Genomic DNA, 20,691 nt, shown 5'->3' with positions numbered 1-20,691 from the left:
ATGGAACATGTGGTAACTTACTGATATTTGCGCTACCCTCAACCTCACAGCTCTTTATAACAATAATACTAATAATAGTGTTTGTTATGTGCTTAATACCTGCCAGGCACTGCTCTAAGTGCTGAGGTAGATTTAAGATAATCAGGTCCCCACATAGGGCTTACAGTACTAATCCCCATTTTACAGTTGGAGAAACTGAAGCCCAGAGAAGTTAAGTGACTTGCCCAGCATCACACAGCAGGCAAGTTGCAGAGCTGGGATGGGAACCCTTTCTGACACCCATTCTACCCATTAGGCCATGCTGCTTCTATTAAGGTAACCCCCCTGCCTTTGTCCATCCCCTCAAATGAAGCCCAGACTGAACGGCTGAAGGTGTGTGACTTGACCACGCTGACAGACTGAACCAATCTGGGTGTAAGAATTGTTGTTGGGGGCACCCCTTCACCCCTAAATTCACCGGGTTTTGGTTGGTTGGCTTGTGGCATCACCATTTCGGGGAGGTGACTCCCATGGCAGCCCTTGGCAACTGTGGGTCACGAGTGACTGGATGTTGGGGTGAGGGCTTGTCTTCCCCAGACCCACCATAGTCTGCCAGGGGACCACCCCTCAGAGGGCCCCGTTCTTCCTCCCGCCTCAGCCTGGGGCTGTTGGAGGTGAAGGAAGATGGGGCTGGAGATGGAGGAGGAAGAGGCGCAGGCTGGAAGTGGAGGAGGCTATGATTTCTGTACCATTCGCCTCCTGGTCCTCCCCTGCAGGAACTGGAAGGCTCGGGGTCCGCAGTCCAGGAGGTTAGGCCAAGCTGAGGTGGTTCAGGGAGGGGAGGGGCCCCAGACCAGGAAAGAAGGGAAGAGGGGAGTCCCGGGGCCCTGGGCGACATAGGGAAAGAGAAGAAAAGGATAAGCCCCACTGAGGGGCCTTGGGTCCATGGGAAACCCGGGTCCGGGCCCCCGGAAACCCAGCTGAAGGCTCAGTGGCCCAAGTATTTGCCACTCTGCTTGTGTCGCCCCAGGTGCTGCAGGGAGATGCTCTGCGCCTGCCTGGGCCGGGGTCAGGTGAGGGAAGGAGGCCGAGGTCAGTGCCCAGCCAGCAGGCTCGGGCCCACGGCCACCTTGGCCAAGGGTTCTGAGGGGCCGCTGAGGCGGGGACCCCGAGCCGTGCTGCGGGGCCGCTAACAAAGACTGCAGCGCTTGTGCCCCACCCCCTCCCCGTGCCTGGCCAAAAAAAAAAAGTTAATTAGACTTATTTTGTGCTGGCTTTGCAAAATCATCGTCATTTCATATGCAAAGCCCAGTCACCCTCTCTGAGCCTCTGACCTCATCTAAAATGGAATGATAATCCCCGCCTGCCTGCCTCTCTCCTAGGGCCCCTCTGAGGGTGGCTGCCATTCTGTCTAGGTCAGCACTTTGAGCCCTTTAAAGAAAAGCCCGTGGGTTGCTGCTCTTATTATTGTTATTATTCGTGTGTTCATTCTTACTAAAAAATGCCAGAATGGCCCAGAGTCTCCCCGGCCCCTGGCCTGACCCTCCTGGAACAGGGGACGAGCGACTGTGCCTGTCCAACCCTCCCCTAATCACTTGGTCTGTTGCGCAGGATGTGCCTGGCAACTCAGGTGCCCCCTGACTCCAAGCCCCTTAGTAATACTAATAATGGTAATAATACTACTGTAATATTAATACACTGGGGTAGATACAAGATGATCAGGACAGACACAGCCTCTGGCCCACATGAGGCTCTCATTCAAAGGGGCAGGGAGAAAAGGGCCTTGTGGACAGGAATTGTGTCTGCCATCCCATACTGTACTCTCCCAAGCACTTAGTATGGGGCTCTGCACAGACTAAGCACTCAATATATACATCCCCATTTTACAGATGAGGAAACTGTAGGCTCAGAGAAGTGAAGTGACTTGCCTAAGGTCACCCAGCAGACAAGTGGCGGAATTGGAATCGCAGCCTGGGGCAGCCTCCCTTTCCAGTCCCACAAGCCCTGAGCAGAACTGGAAAGACCCAAGAGTTTCCAGGGTTTCCCAAGGGCAGGAGAGCTGGAGCGATCCCAAATCAATTCTCCCTGACCCACCTGCCTGCCTCCCAGCCCCTCCCAAGCCCTCTCACACGAGCCCACGCACACAAGCTTGCACAGCACACATTTGCTCAACTTTTTTTTTTCATGGTATTTGTTAAGCGCTTACTACTTGCCAGGCACTGTTCTAAATGCTGGAGTAGATACAAAGGCAATCAGGTCTCACATGGGGCTCAGGGTCCTAATCCCCATTTTACAGATGAGGGAACTGAGGCGCAAAGAAGTGAACTGACTTGTCCAAGGTCACTCAGCTGATACGCTGCAGAGTCAGGTTGAGAACCCAGGTCCTTTTGATGCTTGGGACCGGTCTCTAGCCACTAGGCCATGCCGCTGCTTCTCACCTACTGGCCACATCCCTTTCGTCCCCTCCTTCACAGAGGAGAGTCGGTGCCCTTGGCTGGGGCCGAGCTTCGCTCGTCGCCCGGTGCCCAGGACGGGGTTCCTGTGTGAACCCAATGCCAGCTGTGGGGTGCGGGGGGACCGGGAAGGAGAGGGGCAGGGGCAGTGCCAGAGGGGAGACGAGGCGATGAGTCCGGCCTGAGGGAGGACCCCATCGGCCCTGGCCCTCCCCGGCCCGCTCTCCCCGGGGGGCAGATCCCGTCAGCGAGTTCTGGGAGAGGGGCCTTTTCCTGCTTTCCGGCCGAGCAGAGCGCTATAAATCACGTCCACTCGGAGCACAAAGCCCACTCGGAGCCTCCTGGCCCCGGTGCCCCTGAGAACTGGGGCCGCGGGCTTCTGGGAGGAAGGAAATCGCTGCCACATGCAGCAAATAAAATAAAAATGACAGCCCCGCTGCAGAATCGCTCCATTCAGCCCGGCTGGAGGTCCCCGCAGCGACAGACCCACCATTCATCTCCAACACAAACACGCCCGGCCCGGCCCAGCGGGATTTTTAGTGGATGACATAAATAAACGTATTTTTATATTTCCTGACCACATCAGGCTCGGGATCGCAGCGCCAAGCCCCCGGGGGCCGGCCGGGGCCAGGGGGTGACGCCCGCTCACGGCCTCCTCTGCCCACGGGGTCCCAGGCCCGGGGAGATGACTGTCCGGTGCCCAAACTCACCCCACCCACCCCGAGACTCCTGGGGAGACACAGGAGGAGTATGACTGGCCGATCCAGGTAGAGGATGTGGGGACTGCTCCAGATATTAGTTAAGCGCTTACTATATGCCAAGCACGGTATTAAGTGCTGGGGTAGATCCAAGATCCAAGGTCAGACACAGTCCCTGCCCCTCACTGGACTCAAAGTCTAAGAGGGGAGAACCGCTACGTAGAACCCCATTTTACAGATGAAGGAACTGAGGCCCAGAGAAACAAAATGATTTGCTCCAGAAAAGCAGTGTGGCTTAGTGGACAGAGCCCGGGCCTGGGAGACAGAGGGACCTGAGTCTAATCCCAGCTCTGCCGTATTTCTGCTGAGTGACCTTGGGCAAATCACTTCAGTTCTCTTGGCCTCAGTTCCCTCATCTGTGAAATCAATCAATCAATCAATCGTATTTATTGAGCACTTACTGTGTGCAGAGCACTGTACTAAGCCCTTGGGAAGTACAAGTTGGCAACATATAGAGACAGTCCCTACCCAACAGCGGGCTCACAGTCTAAAAGGGGGAGACAGAGAAATGGGGATTAAGACTGTGAGCTCCGTGTGGGAAAGGGACTGCATCCAGCCTGATTAGCTTGTACCTACCCCAGCTCTTAGAACGGTGCTTGGCACATAGTAAGCACTTAACGGGTACCGTTATTATTACAATCACACAGCAGTCAAGTGGCAGAGCTGGGAGAGACCCCAGGTCCTGACTCCCAAGCCCGGGGCACTTTCCACTAGACCACACTGTTTCCCAGAGGAAGAGAAATTCCGACTTGAAAGAGCCTGAGCTGGTCAGGGGCTGTCTGGTCGGGGAGTGGATGGAGTTCGCCCACACACGCCCTCAAACTCACTCACTCACTCACTGCTTCTGCCCCACCCCCGGATCTGGCTCCCAGTGGACCCAGGAGCCCCTCTCCCTGAACCCCCAAAGTCCTGCCCAACTGGATGCTCCCCCCTCCTCAAATCCCAAGTCCGGCCAGGGCCCTGGGGCTCAGCCCACTCCCACTCAGAGCCAGGCCTTTCTGGTATTCTGTTGTATTCTGCCAATTCCGCTGCCAAATTGTACTTTGCAAGCACCTAGTACAGTGCCCTGCACATAGTAAGGACTCAATAAATACGATTGAATGAATGAATGAATGAATGGAAGGGCTTACTACCTGCTAGGCACAGTATTAAGCCCTGGGCTAGGTACAGCTAATCAGATCAGCGTGGCTCAGTGGAAGGAGCACGGGCTTTGGAGTCCAAAGTCACGGGTTCGTATCCCGGCCCCGCCACGTGTCTGCTGTGTGACCTTGGGCAAGTCACTTCACTTCTCTGAGCCTCGGTTACCTCATCTGTAAAATGGGGGTGATGACTGTGAGCCCCACGTGGGACAACCTGATCACCTTGTATTCCCCCCCAGCGCTTAGAACAGTACTTTGCACATAGTAAGTGCTTAGAGAAGCAGCATGACTCAGTGGAAAGAGCCCGGGCTTTGGAGTCAGAGGTCATGGGTTCAAATCCTGGCTCCGCCAATTGTCAGCTATGTGACTTTGGGCAAGTCACTTCACTTCTCTGGGCCTCAGTTACCTCACCTGTAAAATGGGGATTAAGATTGTGAGCCCCACATGGGACAACCTGATCACCTTGTATCCTCCCCAGCGCTTAGAACAGTGCTTTGCACATAGTAAGCGCTTAACAAATACCAAAATTATTATTATTATTATTAACAAATGCCATTATTATTATTATTATTAATGCAGTCCCTGTCCCACATGGGGCTCACAGTCTAAGTAGGAGGGAGAACAGGTATCAACTCCTTATTTTACAGGTGAGGGCCCCGAGGCCCAGAGAATTGAAATGACTTGCCCACAATCACACAGCAGACAAGTGGCAGAGCTGAGATGAGAAGTCTGGCCTTTCTGACTCCCACGCTCCTGTCACTAGGCCGCACCGCTTCTCCCCCGGTCAGAGGCGTCCAGCCCAGTAAGACCCTGGAGTCTCCAACCCACCCAGGCCACATGAGGTCAGCCCGGCTGATGAGTACGGGCTTCCAGAGAAGAGGAATAGGCTGTGCCTGTGAGAAACCAGGCTGTGGGGCAGGATGTATTTAATAAGGACGGAAGTTTCCCATTATCCCAGTGCTAGCCTTCTGCTGCCCTCTGCTGCCGAGCGGAGCCAGCCGGGAGCCAGCCGGGAGCCAGCCGGGAGCCGGTCGGGATCCTGGGGAAGGGCAGAACGGAGTGGCAAAGTGGAAAGAGCCCAGGCCTAGGAGTCAGAGGACCTGGATGCTAATCTTGGCTCCGTCACTGCCTTCTGTCTGATCTTGGCCCAATCACTTGACTTCTCTGGGCCTCAGTTCCCTCATCTGTAAAATGGGGATTAAGACCGAGGGTCTCCCGTGGAGGACAGGGACTGTATCCAACCTGATTACCTTCTATCTACCCCAGCGCTTAGTACAGTGCCCGACACGTAGTAAGCACTTAACACACTACCGTCAAAAGTTAAGAAAAGGGTCCAGGGGTAGCATCAGAGTTGCCTCTGGCATGATGCCCAGCTAGGAGCCGAGAGGCCATTCCCTCCCAGTTGTGGGAGTGGAGGGGCAGGGGACTTCTGGCCCAGATGGGAACCGTCTGGGAGAGGTAGGGGAAACCTAAGGTGTATGGGCTGTGCCAGGGGCCTCCCGCATCTTGTGAGGATGCCGAGGACAAGCTGGCCTCATTCATTCATTCAATTCACTCGATCGTATTTATTCATTCATTCATTCAATCGTATTTATTGAGCGCTTACTGTGTGCAGAGCACTGTACTAAGCGATTTATTGAGCGCTTACTGTGTGCAGAGCACTGTACTAAGCGCTTGGGAAGTACAAGTTGGCGACATATAGAGACGGCCGCTACCCAACAACGGGCTCACAGTCTAGAAGGGGGAGACAGACAACAAAATAAAACATGTACCCGCCTGGCTTGGAGGCCCCGGGCCTCGGGTCCTTCGGTCCTCCCCGGGCGGGACTCCATCTGCTGACTGGGCTGGAAACGCCCGGGTCAGCATTCCTGAGCCGGTCTCTAGGAGCTCCAAGAGATGTATGGCGGCTGGCAGAATGCCAGCATGGTCTCTCACTTTGATGACTACGCCAACGTGTGCTTTGAGGAGTTTGGGGATCGTGTGAAGCACTGGATCACTTTCCACAATCCTTGGGTAAGCCATGCACCCCTCTACCACCCCCCAACCAAGACACTGTGTGTGTGTCTCTGTCTCTCTCCCCTATCCCGGATGCTCCTCTTTCCTCAGGCCAGCGCGGTAGGTGGCTACGACACAGGGCAGCACAATCCCGGGCCGGGACTCCGAGGGACGGGGTGTACCAGGTGGTGCATCACATCATCAGAGTAAGAGGCACAGCCACCCACAGGCAGCCCATGCCCCCTGCCCTTTGAGGGCCAGGCAAGAGAGGCAACCACCTAAGCGAGCACCGTCAAGACGGGGAAGGTCACTGTTTGACAGCAGGGCCTAGTGGATAGAGCCCAGGCCTTGGAGTCAGAAGGACCTTTGTTTCCATCCTGGTTCAGCCACTTGTCCGCTGGTGACCTTGAGCAAGTGACTTCACTTCTCTGGGCCTCCGTTCCCGCCTCTGGAAATTGGGGATGAGGACTGTGAATTCATTCATTCACTCAATCGTATTCATTGAGTGCTTACTGTGTGCAGAGCACTGTACTAAGCGCTTGGGAAGTATAAGGTGGCAACATATAGAGACGGTCCCTCCCCAACAATGGGCTCACAGTCTAGAAGGGGGAGACAGACAACAAAACCAAACGTGTGGACAGGTGTCAAGTTGTCAGAACAAATAGAATTAAAGCTAAATGCACATCATTAACAAAATTAATAGAATAGTAAATATGTACAAGTAAAATAAATAGAGTAATAAATCTGTAAAACTTATATACAGGTGCTGTGGGGAGGGGAAGCAGGTAGGGTGGGGGGATGGGGAGGAGGAGAGGAAAAAGGGGGCTCAGTCTGGGAAGGCCTCTTGGAGGAGGTGAGTTCTCAGTAGGGCTTTGAAGGGAGGAAGAGGGCTTGCTTGGTGAATCCCATGTGGAACAGGGACTATGTCCAACCTGCTTACCTCGTATCTACCCCTGAGCTTAGAACAGTACCTGGCACATAATAAGCCCTTAACGAATACCACCGGAAAAAAAAAAGGATGAGAGAGGGGACAGCCTGGGTGGTACCTAGAGGGAGAAGCCGGGGCTGGGCAGGGGTCCCTGAAGGGTCCGAACAGATTTCCTAGGATGTGTTTGTGCTACGCTGCCCCGGCTCGTGATGCTAACGGAGTGATCATGCGGGATGGTGGGGGAGGCGGCCCAGCCTAGGGACGGAGTCCCAGTGGCCGGGCCGAGACCCGTGTGGTCAGCTCCAGGATGGGGGCTGACCCCAGGGAGCCACAGGTCCTCCTGGCGAGCCTCTCCATGGCCAGGTGACTGAGGAGAGTCACTAGCCCCCACTTCCCTTTTGGGCAGAAGTGCCATTTCCCAGTGGTTTGTATGTTTATGGGGAGTGGGCAAGGCCAGAGCACCTGCTTATAAAGCAGGAGGAGCCCACCAGGCACCCACTCACTCCATCGCTAGCCCTGGCCCCTTCCAGTTCATTGTGGGCCAACAGGAAAAAATGCCTCTTGTGCTTAGTATTCATTCATTCAATCATATTTATTAAGCGCTTACTTGTGCAGAGCACTGTACTACGTGCTTGGAAGAGGACAGTATAACAGTAAGCAGATGCATTCCCTGCCCATAATAAGCTTACAGTCTAGAGGGGCAGACGGACATTAATAGAAATCAATAAATGACAGATATGGACTTAAGTGCTTTGGGGCTGGAAGTGGGGATGAATAAAGGGAGCAAGTCAGGGCGATGCAGAAGGGAGTGGGAGAAGAGGAAAAGAGGGCTTAGTCAGGGAAGGCCTCTTGGAGGAGATGGGCCTTCAATAAGGCTTTGAAGATGGGGGAGAGTCATTGTTGGATTTGAGGAGGGAGGGCGTTCCAGGACAGAGGTAGGACATGGGTAAGTGGTCGGCAACTAGATAGATGAGATCGAGGACTAATGTGCAGGCTGGGCTTAATACAGTTTAGTACAGCTTTGGACAGCTCTCTGCACACAGCAGCACTCTGGTTCCCCGGAGGTGCCCAGTAAATTTGGTGCAATAAAGGAAAGGAAAACTTTTGTGTGCTTGTTTGGGTTGGTGAGGGGAGCCATGGCATGGCTGTGTTCCCAAGGCTCCTCCGCCACCCTCCTGCCCCTTTCCTCACAGGCCCACACCAAGGTTTGGCACTCCCACAATAAAAGATAGCGCAAAAAGCAGAAAGGTAACCCAGGAGCGACTGGTGGGGGCCGGGAGGCCAGGCAAGGAGACCGCGGGACTCCCCGTCTTTCTTCTCCATCCTTCCACTAGGGAAGGTGGGGATCTCACTGACCTGCGCCTGGGGCGAGCCTGTGGATGAAACCAACTCCAGGGTCGTGGACGCTGCCGAGAGATTCATGGACTTTTGCTTGGGCTGGTTTGCTAACCCGATCTTCGCCGGAGACCACCCTGAAGCCATGAAGGAGAACGTGGGTGAGTCTAACTGCCGCCGTCCCTTCCCTCGTCCGCCCAGGGCCCCAAACTTGAAACTGATTATTCACAGACCCCAAGTCTGAACACTAGCACACATCCATCTCCCCCCATCGGTCTCCCCGGCTAGACCGCAAGCCCCTTGAGGGCGGGGATCGTGTCCACTGACTAACTCTTTTGTGTTCTTCCCTAACGCACAGTGCGGTACTGGGCACACAAGGTGCTCTATCTATAGTAGCAATTGATTAATCGAGCGTCTGAGGATCAGCCCTCCATGTACGGAGAGGCCGTGAGAAGCGGAAGGGAATTGAGGAGGACCCCGCTCTGTGAGACTGTGAGCCCACTGTTGGGTAGGGACTGTGTCTATATGTTGCCAACTTGTACTTCCCAAGCGCTTAGTACAGTGCTCTGCACACAGTAAGCGCTCAATAAATACGATTGATGATGAGGCAGGACAGGGCTTCTCCATCAGCCTCTTGGCTTCTTCCTTTCTCCCACCCGCCCTCTCACCCGCTCCCTGCCCCATTGTGGCTTCTGCAGGAAATCCCAGGAGTGCAAGGGTGAGGGCTTTAGATCATCCGTTCCCAAAGACCCTCTTCACCTGGCTTCCTCCTGAGCACTTTGAATCAATCAGTGGTATTTAAGTGCTTACTGTGTGCAGAATACAGTTCCAAGCCCTTGGGAGAGTGCAATAGAACAGGGTTGGTACCCAGGTACCCTGCCCACATCGAGCTTATAGTATGGCTTACAGTCTACAGCTTAAAGGCAAAATAATAATAATAATAATGACGGTATTTCTCAGGGGCTTATTACGTGTCAAGCTCTGTTGGAAGCACTGGTGTAGATACGATCTAATCAGGTTGGACACAATCCCTGTCCCACATGGGCTCACAGTCATAATCCCCATTTTCCAGATGAGGTAACTGAGTCCCAGAGAAGTGGAGTGATTTGTCTAAGGTCACATAGAAGACAAGTGACGGAGCCAGGATTAGAACCCAGGTCCTTCTGGCTCCCAGGCCTGGGCTTTATCCACTAAGCCACCCAAGGGACATGGAACAAGGGCTGGGACTCTGGAGGTGATAGCGTTCACCGGCCCCCTTCACCTGTGTCCTCGTTGTCTAAGGCTCGGGCAGGTTTGGAGCGCTGATGGTTGCCGTGGATTTTCCTGGGAATATTCTTGCCATAGTTCACTCATCTTCGAAGCAGGGATTCCAATCGTTCTGTTGTCCATCCTTCAGACTGTGAACCCCGTGTGGGATCTTGTATCTACCCCAGTGCTTGGCACACAGTAAGCGCTTAAAGAAAACATAATTATCATTATTATTATTATTATTATTCTCTTCCTCCAGCCGGGCTCCTCCAGCAGCATCCTAAGCCTATTTCCAAATTGGATTCCTTTTTCCCCCACCCCCAGGACTGGGGAAGAAGTCTTTTAGAATTCCAGTTTAATTCCATTTGCCTGGCTCCCCACTGAAGAATGTTCACAAACAGGTGTAGAGCTTTTATTCATTCATTCAATCGTATTTATTGAGCGCTTACTGTGTGCAGAGCACTGTACTAAGCGCTTGGTAAGTACAAGTTGGCAACATATAGAGACAGTCCCTACCCAACAGTGGGCTCACAGTCTAGAAGGGGGAGACAGAGAACAAAACAGAACATATTAACAAAATAAATAGAATAAACATGTACAAATAGAGTAATTAATACGTACAAACATATATACATATATACAGGTGCTTTTAGATGTCGTGCCAGCACTTAGAACAGTGCTTTGCACATAGTAAGCACTTAACAAATGCCATCATCATCATTATTATTATTATTAGCCAATCGCTGCCATTTATTGAGCTCGAGCACCACGTATCCCTGAGGTTCCGTGTTTCCTTTAGCAGTCAGGGTGCTCGAACGAGGGTAAATTCAGAACCTGGGGGGCATGCTTCTTCCCCTTCTCCAAATTCCGTATCCATGCAGCTTCTCGGTGGGGAGAGGTTTCAGGGCAAAGCTGACGGTGCCGGGCTGGAGGTCTGTGGTGGTGCTTGCCTGTGGCTCCCTCCCATGCCAAAAATGGCTGCACCATGAGAAGAGGGGCCGGAAAATCTGAGGCAGTTGAACCTGCGTTAATTCAGCATCTCAGGGGCCAATCTTCCCCCAAGCACTAACTCTGTAGTCTTCTCTACTCAGGCCTGCGGGAACCACAGTGCTAAATCAGTCATCATGGTCTCTGTTAAATGCTGGGGGAGACACAAGGCAATCAGATCAGACACAGGCCCCACCCGACACGTGGCTCATAGCCTGACAAGGAGCAGGGAGACCAGCTACTCAGTCCCCATTTTTTCAGACGAGGGAACTGAGGTATAAAGAAGTGATTTGCCCAAGGTCACACAGCAGGCAAGCGGCATTGCCAGGATTAGAATCCAGGTCCTTTGGTTCCCAGTCCTGTGTCCTTCCCACTAAGTCACCCTGCATCTCTCTCATACTGCCGGTTTATTACTGTTATTATTATTATTATTATTAATAATATAATAACAATTGTGGTATTTGTTAAAGCGCTTTCTATGTGCCAGACACTGTACTCAGTGCTGAGGTAGATACATGGTAATTGGGTTGGATACAGTCACTGTCCCATATTGGGCTCACATTCTTAATCCCCATTTTACAGTTGAGGGAACTGAGGGTCAGAGAAACAAAGTGACTTGCCCAAGTTTACACAGCAGGCATGTGGTGGAGCCGGGATTAGAACCCAGGTGGATTAGAACCTGGGTCCTTCTGACTCCTAGGCCTGGGCTCTATCCACTAAGCCATGCTGCTTCTCCACTGCATGCACCAATGCGGTATGGACAGGCTGATCCATAACCTTGCGTTTGTTTCTTCTGCTTGCTCGGGGTTAACTCAGTCCCTTTTGGACAGATTTAACACTTGGAGGAAGGCCGCCTCCGCCCAGCTGGGATGGCCATCCCGAGTGAAGGGACAGTCACCATCTCTCTGCTCCAGTATCCGCCGGGCCGGAGGCGGAGCCTTGGGCCCAGCAAACAGGCAGCCGTTTATTCCCAAGGCGCTCCAGTTGTCCATCTTCAAACCCGCCTCTGATTCCAGATCCAGTACGGCAACCCCGACATCTATGTGACCGAAAATGGAGTCCCTGAAAGCTTGCAGTGTGTCCAGCTGTGACGAGGGGAGAATTTGCTTCCTCCGGGATCACGTGAACGAAGTGCTCAAAGGTGAAAGCGTTCATGATTTGAGAATGTGGGAATTTTTGAAAAGGGGAAAGTGCCCCCAGAGTTGTCTTTCTAGAGTCTCACGGTGTGGTAGTCTAACGTAAGCAGCATAGAAAGGTGCATGTGATTATTTCTCAGCTATCAACGATGGAGTGAATGTAAAGGGATACACTTTCTGGTCACTACTGGATGGCTTTGAATGGGAGAAAGGCTATGCAGACAGATACGGACTACACTCCGTTAAATTTAAAGACAAGCACAAGCCCCGGTATCCTAAAGCTTCGGTTCTGTACTACAAGGAGATCATCGGAGCAAATGGCTTTCCCAGTCCGAGAGAGGTGAGACCATTTAGCAGATGCGCACATTAACCAACACACTGGGCATCAGAGATGACTAGGTTCAAAAAGCCACCGTACCCCTTGGAGTCTTTTCAGCTCTGCTCAATGAGATTTAGAGAATTTCCAGAGAACCAGGATGGGAGTCTGGCTCCAAAAAGTGGGGTTATGGGCCTTTCGGAATGGTCCATCTATGATCCCTACTCTCAAAGGGCTTCCAATCTAGCAGGAAAGGCAGATGCTAAAGTAAGTTATGGGTAGGGGGAAGCGATAGGGTGTAAAGGTATGGACAGAAGTGCTTGGGGTGGGGGGTGAGGGGAGAGAGAGGGGGTAGTGCAAGTGCCCAGTTCTTAGGTGGCCTTTGGGTAGACAAAAGTAGGGAGCTGAGAAATGAATAGTGGCAGGCCTCCTCCAGGAGCTGGGACTGTATGGGGAGCTTTGAAGACAGAGAGCGTGGTAATTCCAGACGGGGAAGGAGTGTCAGGCTGCTTGTACCCGAGAAGCAGCATGGCTTAGCAAACAGAGCACAGCCTGGGAGTCAGAAGAACCTGGGTTCTACTCCCAGCTCCGCCACGTCTGCTGTGTGACCTCGGGCAAATCCCGTCACTTCTCTGGGCCTCAGCTACCTCACCTGTAAAATGGAGAGTAAGAGTGTGAGCCCTATGTGGGACAGGGCAGTGTCCAACTTGATTAACTTGTAGCTACCCCAGGGCTCGGAACAGGGCTTAGCATGGGGTAAACAAGTACTTAAGTACCATTATTATTAAATCAGTGGCAGGAGATAAGGATGAGGTGAAGCGAGTAGGTTTAGTTGAGCAAAATGAAATTGCAAGCTGTAGCATAATAGGAGTAATTGCTTCTCAATCAATTGTATTTATCAATTAATCAATCAATTAATTAATCAATCAATTAATCAATCAAGCTGTAGCATAATAGGAGTAATTGCTTCTCAATCAATCGAATTTATCAATTAATCAATCAATCTTATTCTCAATTAATACTCCCATGAATCCCAAGTGCCGACCAGCACCACAGGAGTATTAATTGAGAAGCAGCGTGGCCTAGTGGATGGAGTCCGGGCCTAGGAGTCTGAGGACTTGGATTTAATCCCGGCTCCACCACTTACCTGCTGTGTGACTGCGGGCAAGTAGCTTCACTTCTCTGTGCCTCAGTTACTTCATCTGGAAAATGGGGATTAAGACACTGAGTCCCATATGGGACAGGGACTTTGTCCAACCCAATTATCTTGTATTGACTCCAGTGCTTAATAGGTGCCTGGCACATAGTAAGCACTTAATACCAAAAAACATAATTACTATTGATGACAGCCAAGGGCAACCAGTGGCTGAAAACCACCACACTTTCACTGCTCTTCCACATAGGTGGAAGGAAGCAAATGAAGGGCTGAGTTGCTTCTGCCCCTTGGCCTCCCTGTGCGGGCCGGTGGTTCACTGGGCTGCTCTTGTTAGGTGGAGAACTGGCAGAGTGCAGCCACAGAGACCTGCTCTACCTCCAACCAACTTCTGGCTGCAGTTAAGACCCCACTCGTGGCCCTCCACGCGCCCCTCAGTGCCCCACCAGTCTTGGACCTTTCTTTTTTCCTAAAGGAAGAGGGACTAAAGGAACCGGCTCTTGAGGGGTGATCACCTTATTGAGCACTGGGGTTTGTACCATGGAATTAGAGGACATGGACCCCATTCTAAGGGATCTCGTTTGGGCAGGAAGAAGAAAAGAGGGATAGCAATCGATCCCTGTTATTTGTACAGATGGATGTGCAACAAAACACTGAGGAAGGTTGTGAGCTCACAAAGCCCCTGGCATGGCAGTTGCAGGGATAATAATAATTGTGGTATTTGTTAAGCGCTTAGTATGTGCCAAGCACTGTTCTAAGTGCTGGAGTACATACAAGGTAATCAGGTTGGACACAGTTCATGTCCCACATGGGGCTCACAATCTTGATCCCCACTTTACAGATGAGGTAACTGAGGCACAGAGAAGTTAAGTGACTTGCCCAAGGTCACAGCAGACAGAACCTGGGGAAGGGCAGGAATTAATCAGGGGAAGGTTAAGACGATGTGTGCTTCCATGAAAGAAAGGTGTAGAGGGGAAAAACAGAAAGGCAGCAGTAAATACTTGGGTCACAGCAGATTAACTGCCAGTTTTCATTGACTACTTCAAGGTTTCTGGTCAGAGTAAAATGAAAAGGTATTGCAGCAAAAGTCAGATTACAGAATCTCAGTAGTGAGGGAAGGCAGGCATTCTTGGCCCTACGTAAAAGAAATAATCGCTAACTGCCCCCTTTTCACTAGGAAAAAGATTGAAGTGGAGGCACAGAGTGGGAAAGAACCATAATAGGATCAACAAGCATGCGGAGATATAGAGATGACTCGAAATATTTGGTTCCTTTGTGCCTCTAAGATTCAATTCCTTCAACTCTTAATAGACAGACAATCTGGGCAATTCACTTGTCATTGTTAAAAAAGAGAAGAGTGCTGTGACAATAAAGTATCAGGTGCCCAAGGCGCTAAGAGACAGTTACAGTCTCTGATAAACAGTAGTGCTGTAGAAGTTGGGGGCTAGGACTTCATCTTAATGGAAAACACCAAGGGCTGGCAGCCAATAGCATAAATGGCAATAACTCTCGGTTCCCATCTACTCAGTTGAGAAAACGTGCTCCGGGTATATGGATTTATCTGTCCAGACTGCTTCATCGGGGTAAAGGGAGGAAGTTGTACAATCAGACATGACATATCCTTTGCATTGGCTTTTTAACTGTAAGACAACCACTGAACAGAGCCCCCCTCTGGGTGAGACATGATCCCTGGGGGTGAATATTATTATTATTATTTTAACTTTTCCATCTCCCCTCCCCCTTTCCTAAAACTTAGAGGAACAGCGGATTACTGCTGCTAATATTTTGAGACTAATTCACAGTCACTAACCTTTGAGCGGTGACTTGTTTTCAGACGTCAGGCACGGAAGGAGGGGCAAAACATAGGACAATAACCAAGAGGAGAATACTTTGTTATTGGGGTTTCCGATGACAAAAAAATCAATTTTATTGGAAAGGCTGGGGGGCATTGCTAAAGCTGTTAGCCCCGTCAGGATAAAGGTGGAATGGTCGAAGTTTGGACTTGCCCCCATCCCTCCCTTCATCTTTCAGATCCCTCGGTAAGCCCCGTGCGGATGATGACGGAGGTCGTGGTGCCCACGGTCTGCACGTTGTGCATCCTGATCAGCGCCATCTTCCTCTCCGTCCTCCTCCGGAGACCGAGCGGGCTAGAGCCAACGTGAAAGGTGGCATCATTCGGCAACCGGTGAAAGGGATAATATGGTGCCTTCACCCTCGGGGCCGATTCAAAGGTTTTGCGGATTCCTTTTCCCTCTGTCACTGCAATGATAGGGAAAGACCATCTCTTTGCCAGATGTGACCAAAGGCCAACCACGTTAAGAGGCTGTATTAACAGGGAGCTAGCTTGCGAGCCCTGTGGATTCCTTCTGCATAACTAATTTTATAACGGAGGGGAGACATTGGGAAGAGCCTACGACCGAACAACAAACAAGATTAAAAGGGGAGCAGAGGTTTAAGGACTGGGTGAAGAGAGTTTGGCCTGGATCCGAGAGCTATGAGGTGACCTCTGATCTTCAAGAGCAAGCAGGGTTTTTTCAGTAGGTGGGCTCTGGCCAGTTGCTCCCCGTGGCTGCCTAGGAGTGAGACAGAAGAAATGAGAATAAGAGACCATCATGGAAAGTCTGGGTTAACTACAGTACACGTTATATGATAAAGGCTGCTGTTTCTGTCACTAAGAGTGCTCAGAAACTGGGAGCATCTGAGGTGGATTAGGTTAGTGGGCCAAGCCTGGAGACTGCTAGAAAGCCAAACTAGATAGTCGTGGCTCCTTTGGCCATTCGCCTGCCTGAGGGAAGACCATTCCACCCACAGGTGTGCAGACTATCGGTAAAGCCAAAACAGGGTGAGAATTAAGAATGTGAATTATTATGCATGCACTTTTATGGGCTGGGTTTTTTTTTAAATTCTTCAGATAGATACTTAAGCAACTTTCACTGCCACGGTAGCTTCTTCAAGTAAGGAAGCTGCTATATATTTAACCTGGGTCCACATTACAAGGGAATTTTGTTCTTTTAGGTCCTCTCTTCTTGGGAACAAGCAATAGAGTGTGTTTTTCATGAGCTTAAGTAGAGTAGAAATGTGCTTTATTTTAGGATGCATGGTTAAAATCACAGGCCATGGGACCTGTGTTCGTCGATAACACCAGAGGCGAGATCACTGTCAGATACTTTAGTCATTTTTCTGGTGCTATTGAACACAATCTCCAGGCCCTAAGAAAAACTTTTCAAAAGTTCCTTACAGTTCTGAATTTGATATTAAATATGCGATTATATCTGCTCTGAGGGGAAAGCTCCACAAATCTGAGAGGATTATGTGCTATAGGACTCAAAAATGTGCAATTTCACTTCAGACCATCTATTCAAAACTTTGAGACTTCCAATTCCATAGGTTGGCATGAAAAATGAACATTTCTGCTCCAATTCCAAAAATAAGGCGTAGGAAGGAAAGGCCTATTTCTCGATGCTATATAAAAAGTTTTATTTTGGTGGAACATTCAAATTAGTGACAGAAAATATGTAAAACCCATGAAGCTTATTTTGAAAATTTTAAAAAACAACTGTTGAACAGAATGCCCTGCTAGATTGTTTAAATGAACAGCTGTGATGCAAACAAAATATGCCGGAAAAATCAATAGCAGAATAGAAAATACCTTTTCGGAGATCGTAGCTGTGCTATCATGTAAAATACACCTGACTGCAGTTTGCCGTTGTAGTAAAATACATTCTTTCCTCAATGTTACTGTTAAATGTTGATTCAGAAAGATCTGTAGCCAAAAAATGAAACCAGGTCAGTTTACGTCTGCTCTCACAAACAGGAAAAGGTACTTTGGATTTGCTGTAGGTGACAGGTTTAAACAGCCTGTAGTAACTAACTGAAAGGAAATATCTTCATTTTCTTGAATGAGCAAGCTGTGAAAATAGTCAGCAGTTGCTGATGTGGGCTTTTTTGTTGTTGTCTTCCATTTGAGGCTCTGACTACATGACGCACATGCCACTGCCAGGGCCAAGAAAGGGGGCTTTGTTGTGACAAGAGGTCTACATCTCCAACTCACAGTCTAGGGTAGAGGGACGGGCAGTGCCTCCCACTACTCCTAATAAGACCACCCCGCTTGTCTCATCCTCTTCTTATCTAGGGGATGAAAATTCACCGGCCTGGTTTTTTGAATTTTCAAATTACATGATCCCAGAATGCTGGAATTGGCTGCTGTTTATTGGGGCCCCTCCTTTCACCCACCCTTAGCTGCCCCAGCCCAAGTCAGGAATATGAGCTAAAGCAAGACATTTTAAGAAGAGCAAAATCCTAACATGTCTTATTTCCTCCCCTGATAGCTTTTGGGAGTGACTGTGGGGCCAGGGTTCAGGACTTACCTTGCTTACTAAAATTGAGATGCTCCACTGGGGGGTTATCGCTCAGCTGCCAGATGGTTTTAACCTCTTGTCCGGGTCCACTACTAACTTCCACCCTCCATGTTTGAGGGCTCTCGCTTCAAAACCCAAAACAAACAAAAGTGAAAATCCCAGCATCGGGGCTCGTTCAATGACTAGTCCAGAATGGGGACGGCTCACCTTTGGTAAAACTTTTTGACAGCAGTGGGTCTGATGGGCAGCTGAAAGAGGTGTTGCTCGTTCAGAGGATTTTGTTGGTAATATTTTAAACAGGACCTAGGAGAAAAGTGAATTTTGAAAAGCGAAAGAACGGGGAGCAAGCAGCAATTAGACCAAAAGAAAGACTATTTATTTTTCCCAAAAAAGTATAACGAGGCTCCCACCTCCAAGAGGGTGAGAGAGATCGATCAACCACTCAGTGGTAGTTATTGAGTGCGCACTGTGTGCCCAGCACTGGATTAAGCACTTGGGAGCGTACATTACAATAGAGTTGGCAGACACAGTCCCAGCTCACAAAGACCTTAGTCTAGTGGGAGAAAAAGACATTAAAAGAAATTAGCTAGGGAAAATGGACAATATAAGGATATGGACATAAGGGCTGTGGTGAATATCAAGTTGTTAAGGGGAACAGACCCAAGTGCCTAGGTGATCCAGAAAGTAGGGTTAATGAGGGAAGAGAAGCAGCGTGGCTCAGTGGAAAGCGCCTGGGCTTTGGAGTCAGAGGTCATGGGTTCAAATCCGGGCTCCGCCAATTGTCAGCTGTGTGACTTTGGGCAAGTCACTTCACTTCTCTGTGCCTCAGTTACCTTATCCGTAAAATGGGGATTAAGACTGTAAGCCCCCCACCCGATCACCTTGTAACCTCCCCAGCGCTTAGAACAGTGCACATAGTAAGCGCTTAATAAATGCCATCATTATTATTTTTGAGCACATACTATGTGCAGAGCACTGTACTAAGCACTTGGGAGAGTACAACAGAACAGAGAAGGGAAGGCCTGTTGAAGGAGATATTTTAGAAAGGGGTCAGTACCAAAGAAGCAAAGCTATTAGGTTTGCCCCTGTGAAACTTGGGGCAGGGTGGGGAGCTGTAGCTAACCCAGATCACCCCCAACCTGGGGGGCGGGGGGCGGTCAGGTAGGAACCGGCAGGGCAACCAAGATGGCAGCCCCCCTTGAAGCTGGTGGGAGAGGTGAGGTGACCTTGGGTGTGTGTGTTGGGGGGCAGGGGCATCCTATACACTCACCCCACTACTTCTTGGCCGGCATCTACCAACCACGGCAAGGGAGTGGGGTTGTTTGAGGGGAGGGAGGTGGACCCTGGGCAGAAAGTGGCGCGGCAAGTGACTGGTCCAGCAGGTCCGGCGTTCCAATGCCAGGCCGGCTCCCCACGGAGCCCGCAGGCTGGCTGGGACAAGATGGGCGAGGGCCACCTCTGGGACCCAGTCCCCAGCTCGGACAGCATTGCCAGGGACAAAGACTCCGGAGGCGAGTCAGAACCTTTTTCTTCCCCTTCCCTTCCCCCGTGCTCAAAAGTTGTCCATCTGCCCCCGACCCCGGCGCCCAGCTACTTACTGTGTCAGAGGAAACAGGATTTCATGTTTCAGTTTAAGTAAAACGGTGCAGCTGATGACTACTTCTAGCATGTGGTGGAGTTTTTGAACCCGATGGACTTGTTCCTGAATGTCTACCGCTGAGGTAATGAAGTATTCCTGGAAGGAAAAAAAAAATCCAAAAACATTTGAAAGAAAAAACCTATATAAAGAGGAACCGTTGCGATTACTCTATTTATTCATATTTATTACTCTATTTATTTATTTATTTATTTTACTTGTACATATCTATTCTATTTATTTTATTTTGTTAGTATGTTTGGCTTTGTTCTCTGTCTCCCCCTTTTAGACTGTGAGCCCACTGTTGGGTAGGGACTGTCTCTATATGTTGCCAATTTGTACTTCCCAAGCGCTTAGTACAGTGCTCTGCACATAGTAAGCACTCAATAAATACGATTGATGATGATGTACACAACTCAGGGTAGGGCTAAATTCTAGAGGTGTGAAGGAGAAATCAATGTAAGGTTTCCAACTTTCAAAGACCATTTTTCCGAGCTTCCAGTGGCCCAAGCTCTGGAGGACCTGTGTTCTCCCGACCAAAATCTAAGAGCCATTTCCAGGTCATTCACCACACTGACATCGAGGTGAAAGGCTGTTTCTCGAAGGAAGACAAAGAACTTTATCAACACCACTGCGCTGCAGATTGGGAGGAAATCCTTTGCGCCAATGTATGATTCTTTATGACTGAAGGAGTGGATGAAATCACAACTTGTGTCTCTACAAATAAACACATTTGCCCAACTCTCCCATTAGACTGAAAGCTCCTGAGGTCAAGGAATTTGCGTGCTACTCCTCTGAATTCCCCACAGCGTCTAGGCCAGTGTTCTGAATGAAGTGTGCGCTTTGTTAATACTGACCACAACCAGAAAGAGGACAGATAAAAATCAACAAATTATGCTAATGCTTGCTGCACATAGGAGCTACTGGGAGATTTCCAGGTTTTACTGATATGAAAGAGGGAGTCTCAAGTCCTCACAGATAATAATAATAATTATGGTTCTTGTTAAGTGGTTACCTTGTACCAAACACTGTTCTAAAAACTGGGGTAGTTACAAGTTAATCAGTTTGGACATAGTCCCTGTCCCACATGGGGCTCACCTTCTTAATCCCCGTGTTTTACACCTGAGGCACAGAAGTTAAATGACTTGCCCAAAGTCACACAGGAGACCTGATTTTCTCACCCATTCATGTGCGCTTCATCCTCCTGTTAGGCTAGATTGTGAGCCCATGTGGGCTACGGACTATATCCGCCTTGATAATCTTGAATCTC

At 50.1% G+C, this 20,691-nt stretch overlaps 2 protein-coding genes across 2 annotated transcripts in view; one reads left to right on the top strand and one right to left on the bottom strand.

Annotated features, from left to right (window-relative positions):
- Nucleotides 1-6,222: 6,222 nt before the first annotated feature.
- LCTL (lactase like) lies at nt 6,223-15,606 on the top strand. Its single transcript, XM_038766995.1, is given in 11 exon segments — nt 6,223-6,342; nt 6,436-6,499; nt 6,502-6,530; nt 8,446-8,500; nt 8,587-8,748; nt 9,286-9,305; nt 11,839-11,906; nt 11,908-11,963; nt 12,099-12,298; nt 13,765-13,825; nt 15,456-15,606. Coding segments are annotated over 11 exon segments (966 nt in total). The 5' UTR covers nt 6,223-6,225; the 3' UTR covers nt 15,590-15,606.
- The window catches only part of ZWILCH (zwilch kinetochore protein), a 25,445-nt gene continuing 20,006 nt past the window's right edge, over nt 15,253-20,691 (bottom strand). The window contains exons 15-19 of the mRNA XM_038766963.1: nt 19,384-19,520; nt 17,993-18,088; nt 17,795-17,910; nt 17,077-17,190; nt 15,253-16,000 (exon numbers count right to left, since the gene is read on the bottom strand). Of these exons, the coding sequence (XP_038622891.1) occupies nt 17,102-17,190; nt 17,795-17,910; nt 17,993-18,088; nt 19,384-19,520 (438 nt within the window). The 3' untranslated portion in view covers nt 15,253-16,000; nt 17,077-17,101. The remainder of the gene's footprint in view (nt 16,001-17,076; nt 17,191-17,794; nt 17,911-17,992; nt 18,089-19,383; nt 19,521-20,691) is intronic.

Source organism: Tachyglossus aculeatus, chromosome 26 (assembly GCF_015852505.1).
Source record: "Tachyglossus aculeatus isolate mTacAcu1 chromosome 26, mTacAcu1.pri, whole genome shotgun sequence".
Taxonomy (NCBI): domain Eukaryota; kingdom Metazoa; phylum Chordata; class Mammalia; order Monotremata; family Tachyglossidae; genus Tachyglossus; species Tachyglossus aculeatus.
Note: the sequence above shows the minus strand (reverse complement) of the source record. Positions and strands in the feature narration are given on the sequence as shown.